The 14,395-nt window shown below is 37.2% G+C and overlaps 1 protein-coding gene across 1 annotated transcript in view; it reads left to right on the top strand.

Annotated features, from left to right (window-relative positions):
- Positions 1-12,692: 12,692 nt before the first annotated feature.
- Positions 12,693-14,395, top strand: part of ANKK1 (ankyrin repeat and kinase domain containing 1) — a 108,970-nt gene continuing 107,267 nt past the window's right edge. The window contains exon 1 of the mRNA XM_053690123.1: positions 12,693-12,984. Within this exon, the coding sequence (XP_053546098.1) occupies positions 12,797-12,984 (188 nt within the window). The 5' untranslated portion in view covers positions 12,693-12,796. The remainder of the gene's footprint in view (positions 12,985-14,395) is intronic.

Below are 14,395 nucleotides of genomic sequence, written 5' to 3'. Positions count from 1 at the left end.
CTGATAATTTCTTTTTTTATTTTGTGCAATTTAGTGTTTGTTTTTTGTGTAATTTAGGTAATTGTATTTAATTAATGTAATTTATTTAATTGTAGTGTATGGTTAGGTGTTAGGGTAACTCAGATTAGGTTTTATTTTACAGGTAAATTTGTATTTATTTTAGCTAGGTAGTTATTAAATTGTTAATAACTATTTACTAACTATTCTACCTAGTTAAAATAAATACAAACTTGCCTGTGAAATAAAAATTAAACCCTAAGCTAGCTACAATGTAACTATTAGTTATATTGTAGCTAGCTTAGTGTTTATTTTACAGGTAAGTATTTAGTTTTAAATAGGATTAGGTAATGATAGTAGGTTTTATTTAGATTTATTTTAATTATATTTAAGTTAGGGGGTGTTAGGGTTAGACTTAGGTTTAGGGGTTAATAAATTTAGTATAGTGGTGGCGACGTTGGGGGCGGCAGATTAGGGGTTAATAAATGTAGGTAGTTGGCGGCGATGTTAGGGGCAGCAGATTAGGGGTTAATAATATTTAACTAGTGTTTGTGATGTGGGAGTGCTGCGGTTTAGGGGTTAATATGTTTATTATAGTGGCGGCGATGTCTGGAGCGGCAGATTAGGGGTTAATAAGTGTAAGATTAGGGGTGTTTAGACTCGGGGTTCATGTTAGGGTGTTAGGTGTAAACATTTTGTTTCCCAATAGGAATCAATGGGGCTGCGTTACGGAGCGTTACGCTGCTTTTTTGCAGATGTTAGACTTTTTTTCAGCCGGCTCTCCCCATTGATGTCTATGGGGAAATCGTGCATGAGCACGTAAAACCAGCTCACTGCAGCTTTCAGCAGCGCTGTTATTGGAGTGCGGTATGGAGCTCAATTTTGCTCTATGCTCACTTCTTGCCTGATAACGCCAGGTTTTTGTAAACCTGTAATACCAGCACTGTAGGGAAGTGAGCGGTGACAATAACGTGCAAGTTAGCACCGCACCCCTCATAACGCAAAACTCGTAATCTAGCAGAAAATTATCAAAAATAAATACAATTACACCTAATCTAATAGTCCTATAAAAAAAAAAAAAACCCTAGCCTACAATAAACTACCAATGGCCCTTAAAAGGTTCTTTTGTAGAGCATTGCCTTAAAGAAATCAGCTCTTTTACCTGTAAAAAAAATACAAAGACTCCCACACAGAAAAACCCACCAGCCAACCAACCCCCCACAATAAAAAAAACTAACTCTAACAAAAACCTAAGCTACCCATTGCCCTGAAAAGTGCATTTAGCTCTTTTACCTAAAGCCCAAACCCTAATCTAAAAAAAAAACACCCTAAAAAAGTAAAAAAATACCCGGCAGCGTCTTCTATCTTCATCCCGGCAGCGCGGATCTATCTTTGAAGACATCCGACGTGGAGTGTCCTCTTCATACGGTCACCGCCGTACACTGGATCTTCAATGCTAGGGAGACTTTTTTTAAATGGCGTCTCTTGCATTCCAATTGGCTGATTTGATTCTTGAAATTCAAATCAGCCAATAGTATGAGAGCTACTGAAATTCAATTGGCTGATTTGAATAGAAGATGCCGCCTGGATGAAGACTTCTCGCCGCCTGGATGAGGATGGATGTCCAGCATTCAAAAACTGTAGTGGATCATCGGGGGTTAGTGTTAAGTTTTTTTTTTAACTTTTTTGGGTGTTTTTTTTTTTTTAGATTAGGGTTTGGGCTTTAGGTAAAAGAGCTAAATGCCCTTTTCAGGGCAATGAAAAAGAGCTGAATGCCCTTTTAAGGACAATGCCCATACAAATGCCCTTTTCAGGGCAATGAAAAAGAGCTGAATGCCCTTTTAAGGACAATGCCCATACAAATGCCCTTTTCAGGGCAATGGGTAGCTTAGGTTTTTGTTAGAGCTAGTTTTTTTTTAATTTGGGGGGTTGGTTGAGTGGTGGGTTTTACTGTTGGGGGGTCTTTGTATTTTTTCCAGGTAAAAGAGCTGATTTCTTTAGGGCAATGCCCTACAAAATGCCCTTTTAAGGGCTATTGGTAGTTTATTGTAGGGTAGGGGGTGTTTTTATTGGGGGGGTTATTTTTATAGGGCTATTAGATTAGGTGTAATTGTTTTTATTTTTGATAATTTCATTTGCTATTTTTCATAATTTAGGAATTGTTATTTTTTGCAATTTAGTATTTTTTATTTTTGTAATTTTAGATAAAAATTTTTTTATTAGTGTTAGTTTTTTTATGTGTAATTTAGTTTATTTCATTGTTAGTTATTTTAATTTTAGTATAAAAGTAATGTTAGGTTAATTGTTAGTTTAAACATATTTTTTTTTAATTTCACAGTTAAGTTTTTATTTATTTTAAGATAGGGTTATTCTAATTTTAATATAAAGTTAGGGGTTGTTAGTTTTAGGTGTTAAAATTTTAATTTAGTTTTTTGCGATGTGGGGGGCTGGCGGTTTAGGGGTTAATAGGTTTATTTAGTGGTGGTGATGTCGGGGAGCGGCGGAATAGGGGTTAATAGCTTTTATTAGTGGCAGCGATGTCGGTGCGGCAGATTACGGGTTAATAACTTTATTACAGTGGCTCCGATGTCAGGGAACGGCGGAATAGGGGTTAATAGCTTTATTATAGAGGGGCCGATGTCGGGGAGTGGCAGAATAGGGGTTAATCAATTTTATTAGTGGCGGCAATGTCGGGAGAGGCAGATTAGGGGTTAATAGCATTATTTCAGTGTCGGCAATGTCAGGGGCAGCAGATTTGGGGTTAATAACATTATTTTGATGTCGGCGATGTCGGGGGCAGAAGATTAGGAGTGTTTAGACGTGGGGTTTATGTTAGGGTGTTAGGTTTAAACGTAACTTTTTTCCCCCTAGACATCAATGAGGATGCGTTACGGAGCTTTTCATTCCACAGAGGCAGATTAGGGGTTAATAGCATTATTTCAGTGTCGGCAATGTCAGGGGCAGCAGATTTGGGGTTAATAACATTATTTTGATGTCGGCGATGTCGGGGGCAGAAGATTAGGAGTGTTTAGACGTGGGGTTTATGTTAGGGTGTTAGGTTTAAACGTAACTTTTTTCCCCCTAGACATCAATGAGGATGCGTTACGGAGCTTTTCATTCCACACTTCAGGTGTTAGTTTTTGTTTCTAACACTCTCTCCCCATTGATGTTTATGGGGAAAGCATGCACGAGCACATATTCTCAGCCCTTGGCTTTTGTGCGGTATGGAGCTTAACGCCACCATATCGCATGCACAAGGCGGCTTTTCTGAAACTTGTAATGGCAGCGCTATTGAGGGCGAAATAATGCAACTTTTTTTGCATTCATTTTGTGCATTCGTTTAGCGCAAAACTTGTAATATAGGTGATATATTGGAATGAAGATCAGTGGAAAATAGTGTTATGGAGTTATAAATTCAAGTTTGAAATTGTTGGTCCAATCATCATCAATATGTAAGAAGAAAAGTTGGAGAGAGATTAAAGAATGAGTGCTTGCGGCCTTCAGTGATACATGGTGCAGGGTCTTTATGGTTTGGGGCTGCATTTCTGCCAGTGATGTTGGCAATATTGTACTAATTGATGGGATCATAAATGCTTAAAAGTACAGAAAGGTTTTAATTCATCATGCCATTCGTTTTGGAAAGCACCTTATTGTGAATTGTTTTATTTTTCAGCATTATAATAATCCCAAGCACACTGCTAATGCGGTGAAATCATATTTGGAGAGGAAAACATAAGGGAAGACCTATTGTGTCGGGTATGGGAGGGCTACTAAATACTCAGACTGGTGTCGACGCCCTTACCTAACCTCTCTACCTTCCTACGTCAAAGACACTACAGAAGTTTTAAGAAAACTGGATGATGTGACATTAACCCCAGAAACTATTTTAGTGTCTATTGACGTGGAATCATTATACTCCTCTATACCCTATGCCAAAGGCATTAATACCATTAAAGACATCTTAAATCAAAGAGGCCCAAAATTCACTGATCATACTAATTTTGTAGTGGACTTACTGAGTTTTGTTCTTAATAGGAATTATTTTAATTTTGATGGTAAATTTTACAGACCAATTAGGGGTACAGCAATGGGTGCTTGCTGTGCCCCTACTTATGCGTGTCTGTAGATGGGACAATGAAACTATCTTGGATACTGCCACAGATTATGATCAATCGATTTTACTATGGATTCGCTACATCGATGATGTCCTCCTATTATGGGAGGGCACATCTGATGATTTGCTGAAATTCATGGAATCATTAAATACTAATGAATGGATTCTGAAATTTACATATGAGTGGAGTTATGAATCTTTATCATTCTTGGACTTAAAAATATCTAAGAGGGATAATAGATTAATAACTGAAACATTCAGGAAAAGTACATCAGCTAACACACTTCTTGAAGCCTCCAGCCATCACCCCCAACATCAAATTAACGCTATCCCCATAGGGCAATATTTGAGACAAAAGAGAAACTCTTCATCCAATATATAATTTAAACAGTATGTAGATGATTTAAAATTGAGATTTAAAGCTAGGGGATACCACAATAAAATCATTAAAAAGGGATATCACAGAGCAAGGGATACCCCATGAGAAAAAATACTTTATGATAAAGTGGATAAACAGACCAGCTCTGAAATTAGATTTACCAGTACGTTTAACTCTGAATGGAATGAACTTAGAAAGATTCTATGTAGACACTGGAATATTCTCACCACAGACTCAGATATTCATAAAATTGTTGGGGATTATCCTTTAATGACGGCTAGACGAGCTCCCTCTATCCAAGATAAACTGGTTCACAGCCATTATAAAGGCAATAATGACTGGTTAGGTAGGCATCAAAAGAATGATGGTTGCTATAAATGTGGCAAGTGTAAAATGTGTAAACACATTTCTAAGGGCCAGGTAATGATCGATACTAGGGGTCATGCACATAAAATTAAGGGCCATATCCCATGCCGCAGTGAGGGGGTAGTCTATGTTGCTATTTGCTCCTGCCCAAGATTCTATGTAGGTAAAACCTACCGTGAGTTCAGGGAATGCATGAAGGAACACAGGAGGGATATTCTCAATGAAAAAATTAAAGATAGTTGTGTTGTGAGACATTTTTTTGAGGTGCATCAGAGCAGTGTGCAAGACCTAAAATTGATGGGCCTTGAATTAATAGACATCAGTGAAAGAGGGGGCGATTGGGATAATTTATTATTAAAATCTGAGTGTAAATGGATATATAATTTACACTCTTTGCAACCCTATGGTCTCAATGAAGAATTACATTTTGCACCCTTTCTCAATATTTAAATATGGCATTCTTATTGAAAATAGGGAATACAGGCTAGGATATATAGCCCCCACTTTGTAATGCTAATACTGATGTTCTGTTGCATTCATATAGGTTTGGCTGTAATCGCTATGTATGGATGTCATCTTATTAACTGTTTATATTTTAACGCATCTTCTGCTATATTTATATATGTGAACTAGCAAGCCATATATATATTGAGGTATGCATTCTTTTACTTTTAATTTAGTTTGGTTATTTGAACTATTAATGCCTATCACGGATGTCAGATGAAGTAACATTTACCATTATTTGTGTTATATATTTTGTTGTTGCCAAGGTGGGCATATTCTTTTGTTGTTTATTTTGTGCAATAATTGATACTGTTTTATTTCACCTGTGGGGTCTGTGCTTAAATAGAGCTGAATCTTTAGACCGGATATCGATTCATTCAGCTTGAGGAAGCCCTCTGTGACGTAGGGTGAAACATGTGTAGCAGCAGTTAGCTATCGGCTTGTTGCTGATTTCCACGCTGTCTGGAATTACAGCATTTGAATTTACAGATACCTCTGACCGGATCTTCGATTTTGTGTGTCACACTGAGGATACTTATGGAAATGTGGTGATTGGTGAGCAGTGGTAATCTTGCTTGGACGAGACACGGGGGTGAAGAACCTTTGACACTCTGGATTCAGGTAATATCAGTAACGTGAAGTGATTTAGCGTTACACCTGACATGGAGTAAGACGCTGGTTATCCTTGCTGAGTGATATTCTCAGCCCCTTTGGCATTCGTTCAGCTCTCTCTGGCGCAGAGTGAGTGGTGGGGACTTTACACAGGGACTCTGACATACAGTCTGTCCCGGTAGTGTCATTTAACATTTGCAAGCACGCTCTGTACCACTTTGAACTTTCCCTAATAGGATCCAGTCAGTCACATATATCAGGAGGAGTGCCGTTTACGTTTTGGTTTGAATCTTACAGCAATACGGCTTCTGTATACTTGACATTGGATGCAGTGAGCTACTGGACAATTGAGCTCTCCTGTTTGTGTGTGGGGTAACGAATGAATTGCATATGCTTGTTATGATTTTTTGATGATGAATTGTATCAGCTTCCTTGTTTCTTTTTGCACATTATTTTCTAACATTTGAGTATTAAAATTACTTTGTTGCATTATCTTTGACATCCGTGTGTGTGTGTTAGTTTTGAGATGCTCACAGTCCCTACACTATTATTTAATTATGACTTTATGTGAATGTGCTGGATAAGGTTTATTTTATTATCTTTCTGTATTTTATCTTATTGTCTAAACCTCCTTGCACCTGGGGTCTCATCTCAGTATTCAGGGTAGGTGGGCCCCAGATCATAGTCAAGTTATAATCCTGAGCTAGCTGGTATTTACTATTAATATATATATATACGTTGATTGGAGTAGCCGTGTTAGTCCAGAGATTTAGATATCAAAATAACAAGAGTATTGCATTGAGCAATGATACTTTTGTATTGGACTAACTATACATTTATAAGTTGACAAACTTTCGGAAGAGTTCCTTCCTTTATCAAGTCTGAAGCAATACAGACTTGATAAAGGAAGGAACTCTTCCGAAAGCTTGTCAACTTATAAATGTATAGTTAGTACAATAAAAAAAAAGTATCATTGCTCTATGCAATACTCTTGTTATTTTTATATATATATATATATATATATATATATATATATATATATATATATATATATATATAGTAAGTACAGTAAAAACTATCTTAGCTAGCTTAAAGCAAGCGATAGTGCTTCGATAAGTGTTCCAAGTATCTGGCTGAATAGTAGAGAATTAATGCTTTTATCCAAACATAAATTACAGTGGACTAGAGGTGTTATGTAAATCGAACATGAAGACATAGACCTCTAGTTATCAACGTGTCTACTTACCTGCCATCGCCGGCCCCAATACGCCTGTCTAAGCTCGCCTACCATCGCCTCCGCCGCGGACCTGAATACGCTCGCCAAAGTTATCAATAAAGCTGTCAAAAGCCGCGCACCAAGTACGGGGTGATGAGCATCGGACTGTGATAGTTATCACTCATCCGATCTCGCTGCTCTTCGGCTTTTCTACAGCTTTATTGATAAGCTGTCACTAAGCACCCACACTAAACTACACTGTTCTACCCCCTATACCGGCGCCCCCGGAGCCCCCCGCAACGAAATAAAGTTATTACCCCCTAAACCGCCGCTCCTAGACCCTGCCGCAACTATAATAAATGTATTAACCTCTAAATCGCCGCTCCCGGAGCCCACCGCCACTCTAATAAACTGATTAACCCCTAAACCGCCGCTCCCGGACCCCGCCGCCACCTACATAATACCTATTAACCCCTATCCTGCCCCCCCATACCGCCGCCACCTATAATAAATTTATTAATCCTGCCAATCCCGTACCCCGCCGCAACTAAATAAATTGTTTAACCCCTAAACCTTTGCTCCGGGACCCCACCGCAACCTATATTAAACTTATTAACCCCTAATCTGCCCCCCCCTACACCGTCGCCACCTATAATAAATTTATTAACCCCTATCCTGCCCCCCCTATACCGCCGCCATCTATATTAAACTAATTAACCCCTAAACTTAAGTCTAACCCTAACCCTAACACTCCCCTAACTTAAATATTATTTTAATAAATCTAAATAAAATTACTATTATTAACTAAATTAATCCTATTTAAAACTAAATACTTATCTATAAAATAAACCCTAATATAGCTACAATATTACTAATAATTATATTGTAGCTATTTTAGGATTTATTTTTATTTTACAGGCAAATTTGAATTTATTTTAACTAGGTACAATAGCTATTAAATAGTTATTAACTATTTAATAGCTACCTAGTTAAAATAAAGACCAATTCACCTGTAAAATAAAAACTAACCTAAGTTACAATTACACCTAACACTACACTATCATTAAATAAATTATTCCTATTTAAAACTAAATACTTACCTGTAAAATAAACCCTAATATAGCTACAATATTACTAATAATGATATTGTAGCTATTTTAGGATTTATATTTATTTTACAGGTAACTTTGTATTCATTTTAACTAGGTAGAATAGTTATTAAATAGTTATTAACTATTTAATAACTACCTAGCTAAAAGAAATACAAAATTACCTGTAAAATAAATCATAACCTAAGTTACAATTAAACCTAACACTACACTATCAATAAATAAATTAAATTAATTATCTACAAATACCTACAATTAAATACAATTAAATAAACTAAAGTACAAAAAATAAAAAAAACTAAGTTACAAAAAATAAAAAAATATTACAAGATTTTTAAGCTAATTACACCTAATCTAAGCCCCCTAATAAAATAACAAAGCCCCCCAAAATAAAAAAAAATGTCCTACCCTATTCTAAATTACGAAAGTTAACAGCTCTATTACCTTACCAGCCCTTAAAGGGGTCTTTTGCGGGGCATGCCCCAAAGAAATGAGCTCTTTTGCCTGTAAAAAAAAACACAATACCACCCCCTAACATTACAACCCACCACCCACATACCCCTACTCTAACCCAAACCCCCCTTAAATAAACCTAACACTACCCCCCTGAAGATCATCCTACCTTTAGCCGTCTTCAGCCAGCCAACCACCGATGGAATAGAAGAGGACATCCGCAGCGGCCGAAGTCATCATCCAAGGGGCGCTGAAGAGGTCTTCCATCCGATTGAAGTCTTCATCCAGGCGGCGTCTTCAATCTTCATCCATCCGGAGCGGAGCCATCTTCAAAGCAGCCGACGCGGAGCCATCTTCATCCACCGACGCCTACTCGCCGAATGAATATTCCTTTAAGTGACATCATCAAAGATGGCGTCCCTCGAATTCCGATTGGCTGATAGGATTCTATCAGCCAATTGGAATTAAGGTAGGAAAAATCTGATTGGCTGATTGGATCAGCCAATCAGATTGAGCTCGCATTCTATTGGCTGATCGGAACAGCCAATAGAATGCAAGCTCAATCTGATTGGCTGATTGGATCGGCCAATCAGATTGATCTTGAATCTGATTGGCTGATTGGATCAGCCAATCAGATTTTTCCTACCTTAATTCCGATTGGCTGATAGAATCCTATCAGCCATTTGGAATTCGAGGGACGCCATCTTGAATGACGTCACTTAAAGGAATATACATTCGGCGAGTAGGCGTCGGTGGATGAAGATGGCTCCACGTCGTCTGCTTTGAAGATGGCACCGCTCCGCTCTGGATGGATGAAGATTGAAGACGCCGCCTGGATGAAGACTTCAATCGGATGGAAGACCTCTTCAGCGCCCCTTGGATGATGACTTCAGCCGCTGCGGATGTCCTCTTCTGTTCCATCGGTGGTCGGCTGGCTGAAGATGGCTAAAGCTAGGATGATCTTCAGGGGGGTAGTGTTAGGTTTATTTAAGGGGGGTTTGGGTTAGAGTAGGGGTATGTGGGTGGTGGGTTGTAATGTTGGGGGGTGGAATTGTGTTTTTTTTTACAGGCAAAAGAGCTGATTTCTTTGAGGCATGCCCCACAAAAGGCCATTTTAAGGGCTGGTAAGGTAATAGAGCTGTTAACTTTCGTAATTTAGAATAGGGTAGGGCATTTTTTTTTATTTTGGGGGCTTTGTTATTTTATTAGGGGGGCTTAGATTAGGTGTAATTAGCTTAAAAATCTTGTAATATTTTTTTATTTTTTGTAACTTATTTTTTTTAATTTTTTGTACTTTAGTTAGTTTATTTAATTGTATTTAATTGTAGCTACTTGCAGTTAATTAATTTAATTTATTTAATGATAGTGTAGTGTTAGGTTTAATTGTAACTTAGGTTCGGATTTATTTTACAGGTAATTTTGTATTTCTTTTAGCTAGGTAGTTATTAAATAGTTATTAACTATTTAATAGCTATTGTACCTAGTTAAAATAAATACAAACTTGCCTGTAATATAAAAATAAATCCTAAGATAGCTACAATGTAACTATTAGTTATATTGTAGCTATATAAGGGTTTATTTTACAGGTAAGTATTTAGTTTTAAATAGGAATAATTTATTTAATGATAGTGTAGTGTTAGGTGTAATTGTAACTTAGGTTAGTTTTTATTTTAGAGGTGAATTGGTCTTTATTTTAACTAGGTAGCTATTAAATAGTTAATAACTATTTAATAGCTATTGTACCTAGTTAAAATAGATTCATATGTGCCTGTAAAATAAAAATAAATCCTAAAATAGCTACAATATAATTATTAGTTATATTGTAGCTATATAAGGGTTTATTTTATAGTTAAGTATTTAGTTTTAAATATGATTAATTTAGTTAATAATAGTAATTTTATTTAGATTTATTAAAAAATATTTAAGTTAGAGGGGTGTTAGGGTTAGGGTTAGACTTAGGTTTAGGGGTTAATTAGTTTAATATAGATGGCGGCGGTATAGGGGGGGCAGGATAGGGGTTAATAAATTTATTATAGGTGGCGACGGTGTAGGGGGGGAAGATTAGGGGTTATTAAGTTTAATATAGGTTGCGGCGGGGTCCGGGAGCGGCGGTTTAGGGGTTAAACAATTTATTTAGTTGCGGTGGGGTACGGGATCAGCAGTATAGGGGTTAATAAATTTATTATAGGTGGCGACGGTATAGGGGGGGCAGGATAGGGGTTAATAGGTATTATGTAGGTGGTGGGAGGGTCTGGGAGCGACAGTTTAGGGGTTAATAAGTTTATTAGATTGGCGGTGGGCTCCAGGAGCAGCGGTTTAGGGGGGTAATACATTTATTTAGTTGCGGCGGTGTAGGGGGGCAGATTAGGGGTGTTTAGACTCGGGGTACATGTTAGGGTGCTAGGTGCAGACGTTTCCCATAGGAATCAATGGGATGTCGGGCAGCAGCGAACATGAACTTTCGCTATGGTCAGACTCCAATTGATTCCTATGGGATCCGCCGCCTCCAGGGCGCTGGACCAAGTACGCTGGGCCGGGAAAAGTGCTGAGCGTTACCTGTTAGTTATTTGATAACTACCAAAAGTAGTCAGATTGTGCCGAACCTGCGTTCGGAACATCTGGAGTGACGTAAGAATCGATCTGTGTCGGACTGAGTCCAGCGGATCGAAGCTTACGTCACAAAATTCTACTTTTGCCGGGCAGCAGGGCTTGATAACTTACGCGAATCAGCCTCGCCACAAATACGCTGCGGAATTCCAGCATATTTGAGGTTGACGGCTTGATAACTAGAGGCCATAGTATGAAGAGGGCTAAGGGACATTAATACAAAGGGGAAATACTAAACATAGTCAGCACTTACCTCATTCCAATTAAGGTTCCTTAAAGTAAGTATATAACTATAACCCAGGATTCATCAGAAAGTGGTATTGGCTCTAATCCAGCCTTCTCCATTGCATTCACACACACACACACACATACATACATATATATATATATATATATATATATATATATATATATATATTAACAGCTATGGCTTCAAATATCACCTTCCTTGGAGTTACACTTGACCAATCTGTCCTTAATACTCCACATCCAATTGCTCTTTATCCTGCTGCAACCACCTATGCAATATTTCCGAAATTCTTCCATTTCTGAGCGCTGACACCACTAAGCAACTAATCCACTCCCTGGGTCCAACAATGAAATGATCCTTGTATATTCTAACATCACCTCTTCCCATGCTAGACTTCAGGAGTTCTCTTGTGCGGCACCAACCCTCTGAAACGCTCTCCCTCACGTTGTCAGACTTTCCCCTAATCTGCCTTCTTTTAAACGCTTCCTAAAGACATTTTTGTTCAGGGAAGCCTGTCCCCCAACTCAGTAATAAATTAATTCCACTTAACTAATAACTTCCCTCATCTAACTCTGTATTAACATCATCCTCACCCTTGCAGTCTCCACCCTCTACCCTTCTAGTTTGTAAGTTCCCTGTATTTGTCAAATTTTGTCTTTTCTTTTACAAGTTTTGTATTATTTTTTATTTATATCAATTTTAACCATGGACAGCACTGCAGAATTGGCACTTTATAAATAAATTATAATACACACACACACACATATATATATATATACAGTATATTTATATACATACACACACGCATATAACATAATACATGGCAAATACATTTTTTGTTGTTTTTTTTTTAGAAAAATTTTATTTGATATTTAAAATTTTGAAAGTTGTCCAATCTATCTGAATCCTGTTAGTCTAATTCTTGCTTCCATCTACTTTTAAAAAGGGATATAAATATGTAGTTGCTTGCAAGGAATTGTACCCTTGAATTATGCAATTATAATTTACATACAAGCATCATTATAATGTATGTCATCACAATGTACAGTTTGCCAAAGTGTTGTAACTCTGTATTGTCCCCTCCCTCTCTCCTCTCACACAAGTGTTTTTACTGTACCAGGAAACAAAACACAGAAAAATACACAAAACCAATGTGCAGAGGTTACGGCACACGCTTCACTTTGCTCCCATGGCCAGTGAAGAGGAAGAACAAATTGGAAACTTAATTCAGTTTAAGAAGGAAGATTTTGATGGGGATTGGACGCCAGTGGCATTAGGAGGTTTTGGACAGGTGTACAAAGTAAGGCATAAGAAATGGTGGGCAGTGTATGCTGTGAAATGTTCCAACTCGTTCCTTGGGAATGCTGGACTGACAAGGTACGTCTTGACCCTGTACTTCATACTGCTACCTGACCTAGAACCTGCATAGCAAAGAGCATGGGTGCGTGTAGCCCTTACAATGTGCTGGATTGGACAAATATTAGGGCAGGGTGTGGGTGGTGAGCTTTTTTGCATTTTAAATTAATATATGTTTTTTAATTTTGCAGACTTATGTAGTGACATATTGCAAACCTAATTATGCAGACTGCTTCAACAGATACTCAATACACGACAAAGGTTACGTCTAGCAGAGTAGGCGTGAATGTGGTGTGTACCTGTGTTTGTGGTGTGCATGTGTGTGTAAGTGCTTGTATGTGCATATGTGCGTATGTATGTGTAGGTATGTGCCTGTGTGTTAGTGTATATGTGTGTATGTATGTGTGTTTATATATATATATATATATATATATATATATATAAAATCTGTTTGTGTGTGTGAATGTATATAAAATCATGTATGTACATGTGTGTGGCTGTATGTGTGTAAATGTAATGTCTGTATGATCATGTATGCATGTGTGTATGTATGTGTATATATGTTTCTGCCTGTATGTGTTGCTGCATGTGTGTATGTATGTGTCTGCACACGTGCATGTATGTATATATGTGTGTGTATGTGTAGATATGTGTATGTGTCTGTGTGTGTACATGTGTGTGTATGTGTATCTATGTGTGTATATGTGTGTAAAGTTGTATATATATATATTTGGTGAATGTGTATATATATATGTGTTTTTGTGTGTATATGTATGTGTGTGAATGTGTATATGTAAGTGTGTGTGTATGTTTGTGAATGTGTATATGTGTGTGTGTGTATGTTAGTGAATTTGTATATGTATGTGTGTAAATGTTTATATGTATGTATGTGTGTGTATATATGTATGTTTGTGAATGTGTATATGTGTGTGTGTATGTTAGTGAATGTGTATATATATATATATATATATATATATATATATGTGTGTGTATTTGTGTGTATGTATGTGTGAGAATGTGTATATGTATGTGTGTGTGTATATGTTTGTGAATTGGTATATGTATGTGTGTGTGTGTGTGTGTATATGTATGTTTGTGAATGTGTATATGTATGTGTGTGTGTATATGTTTGTGAATTGGTATATGTATGTGTGTGTGTGTGTGTGTGTGTATATATGTATGTTTGTGAATGTGTATGTGTGAATGTGTATGTTTGTGAAAGTGTATATGTGTGTGTGTATGCTAGTGAATGTGTATATGTATGTGTGTGTATATATGTATGTTTGTGAATGTGTATATATGTGTGTGCATGTTAGTGAATGTGTATATGTATGTGTGTAAATGTGTATGTGTGTGTATATATGTATGTTTGTGAATGTGTATATGTATGTGTGTGTGTGTGTGTGTGTGTGTGTGTGTGTGTGTTAGTGAA

The sequence above is a fragment of the Bombina bombina genome, chromosome 8 (assembly GCF_027579735.1).
Source record: "Bombina bombina isolate aBomBom1 chromosome 8, aBomBom1.pri, whole genome shotgun sequence".
Classification (NCBI taxonomy): domain Eukaryota; kingdom Metazoa; phylum Chordata; class Amphibia; order Anura; family Bombinatoridae; genus Bombina; species Bombina bombina.
Note: the sequence above shows the minus strand (reverse complement) of the source record. Positions and strands in the feature narration are given on the sequence as shown.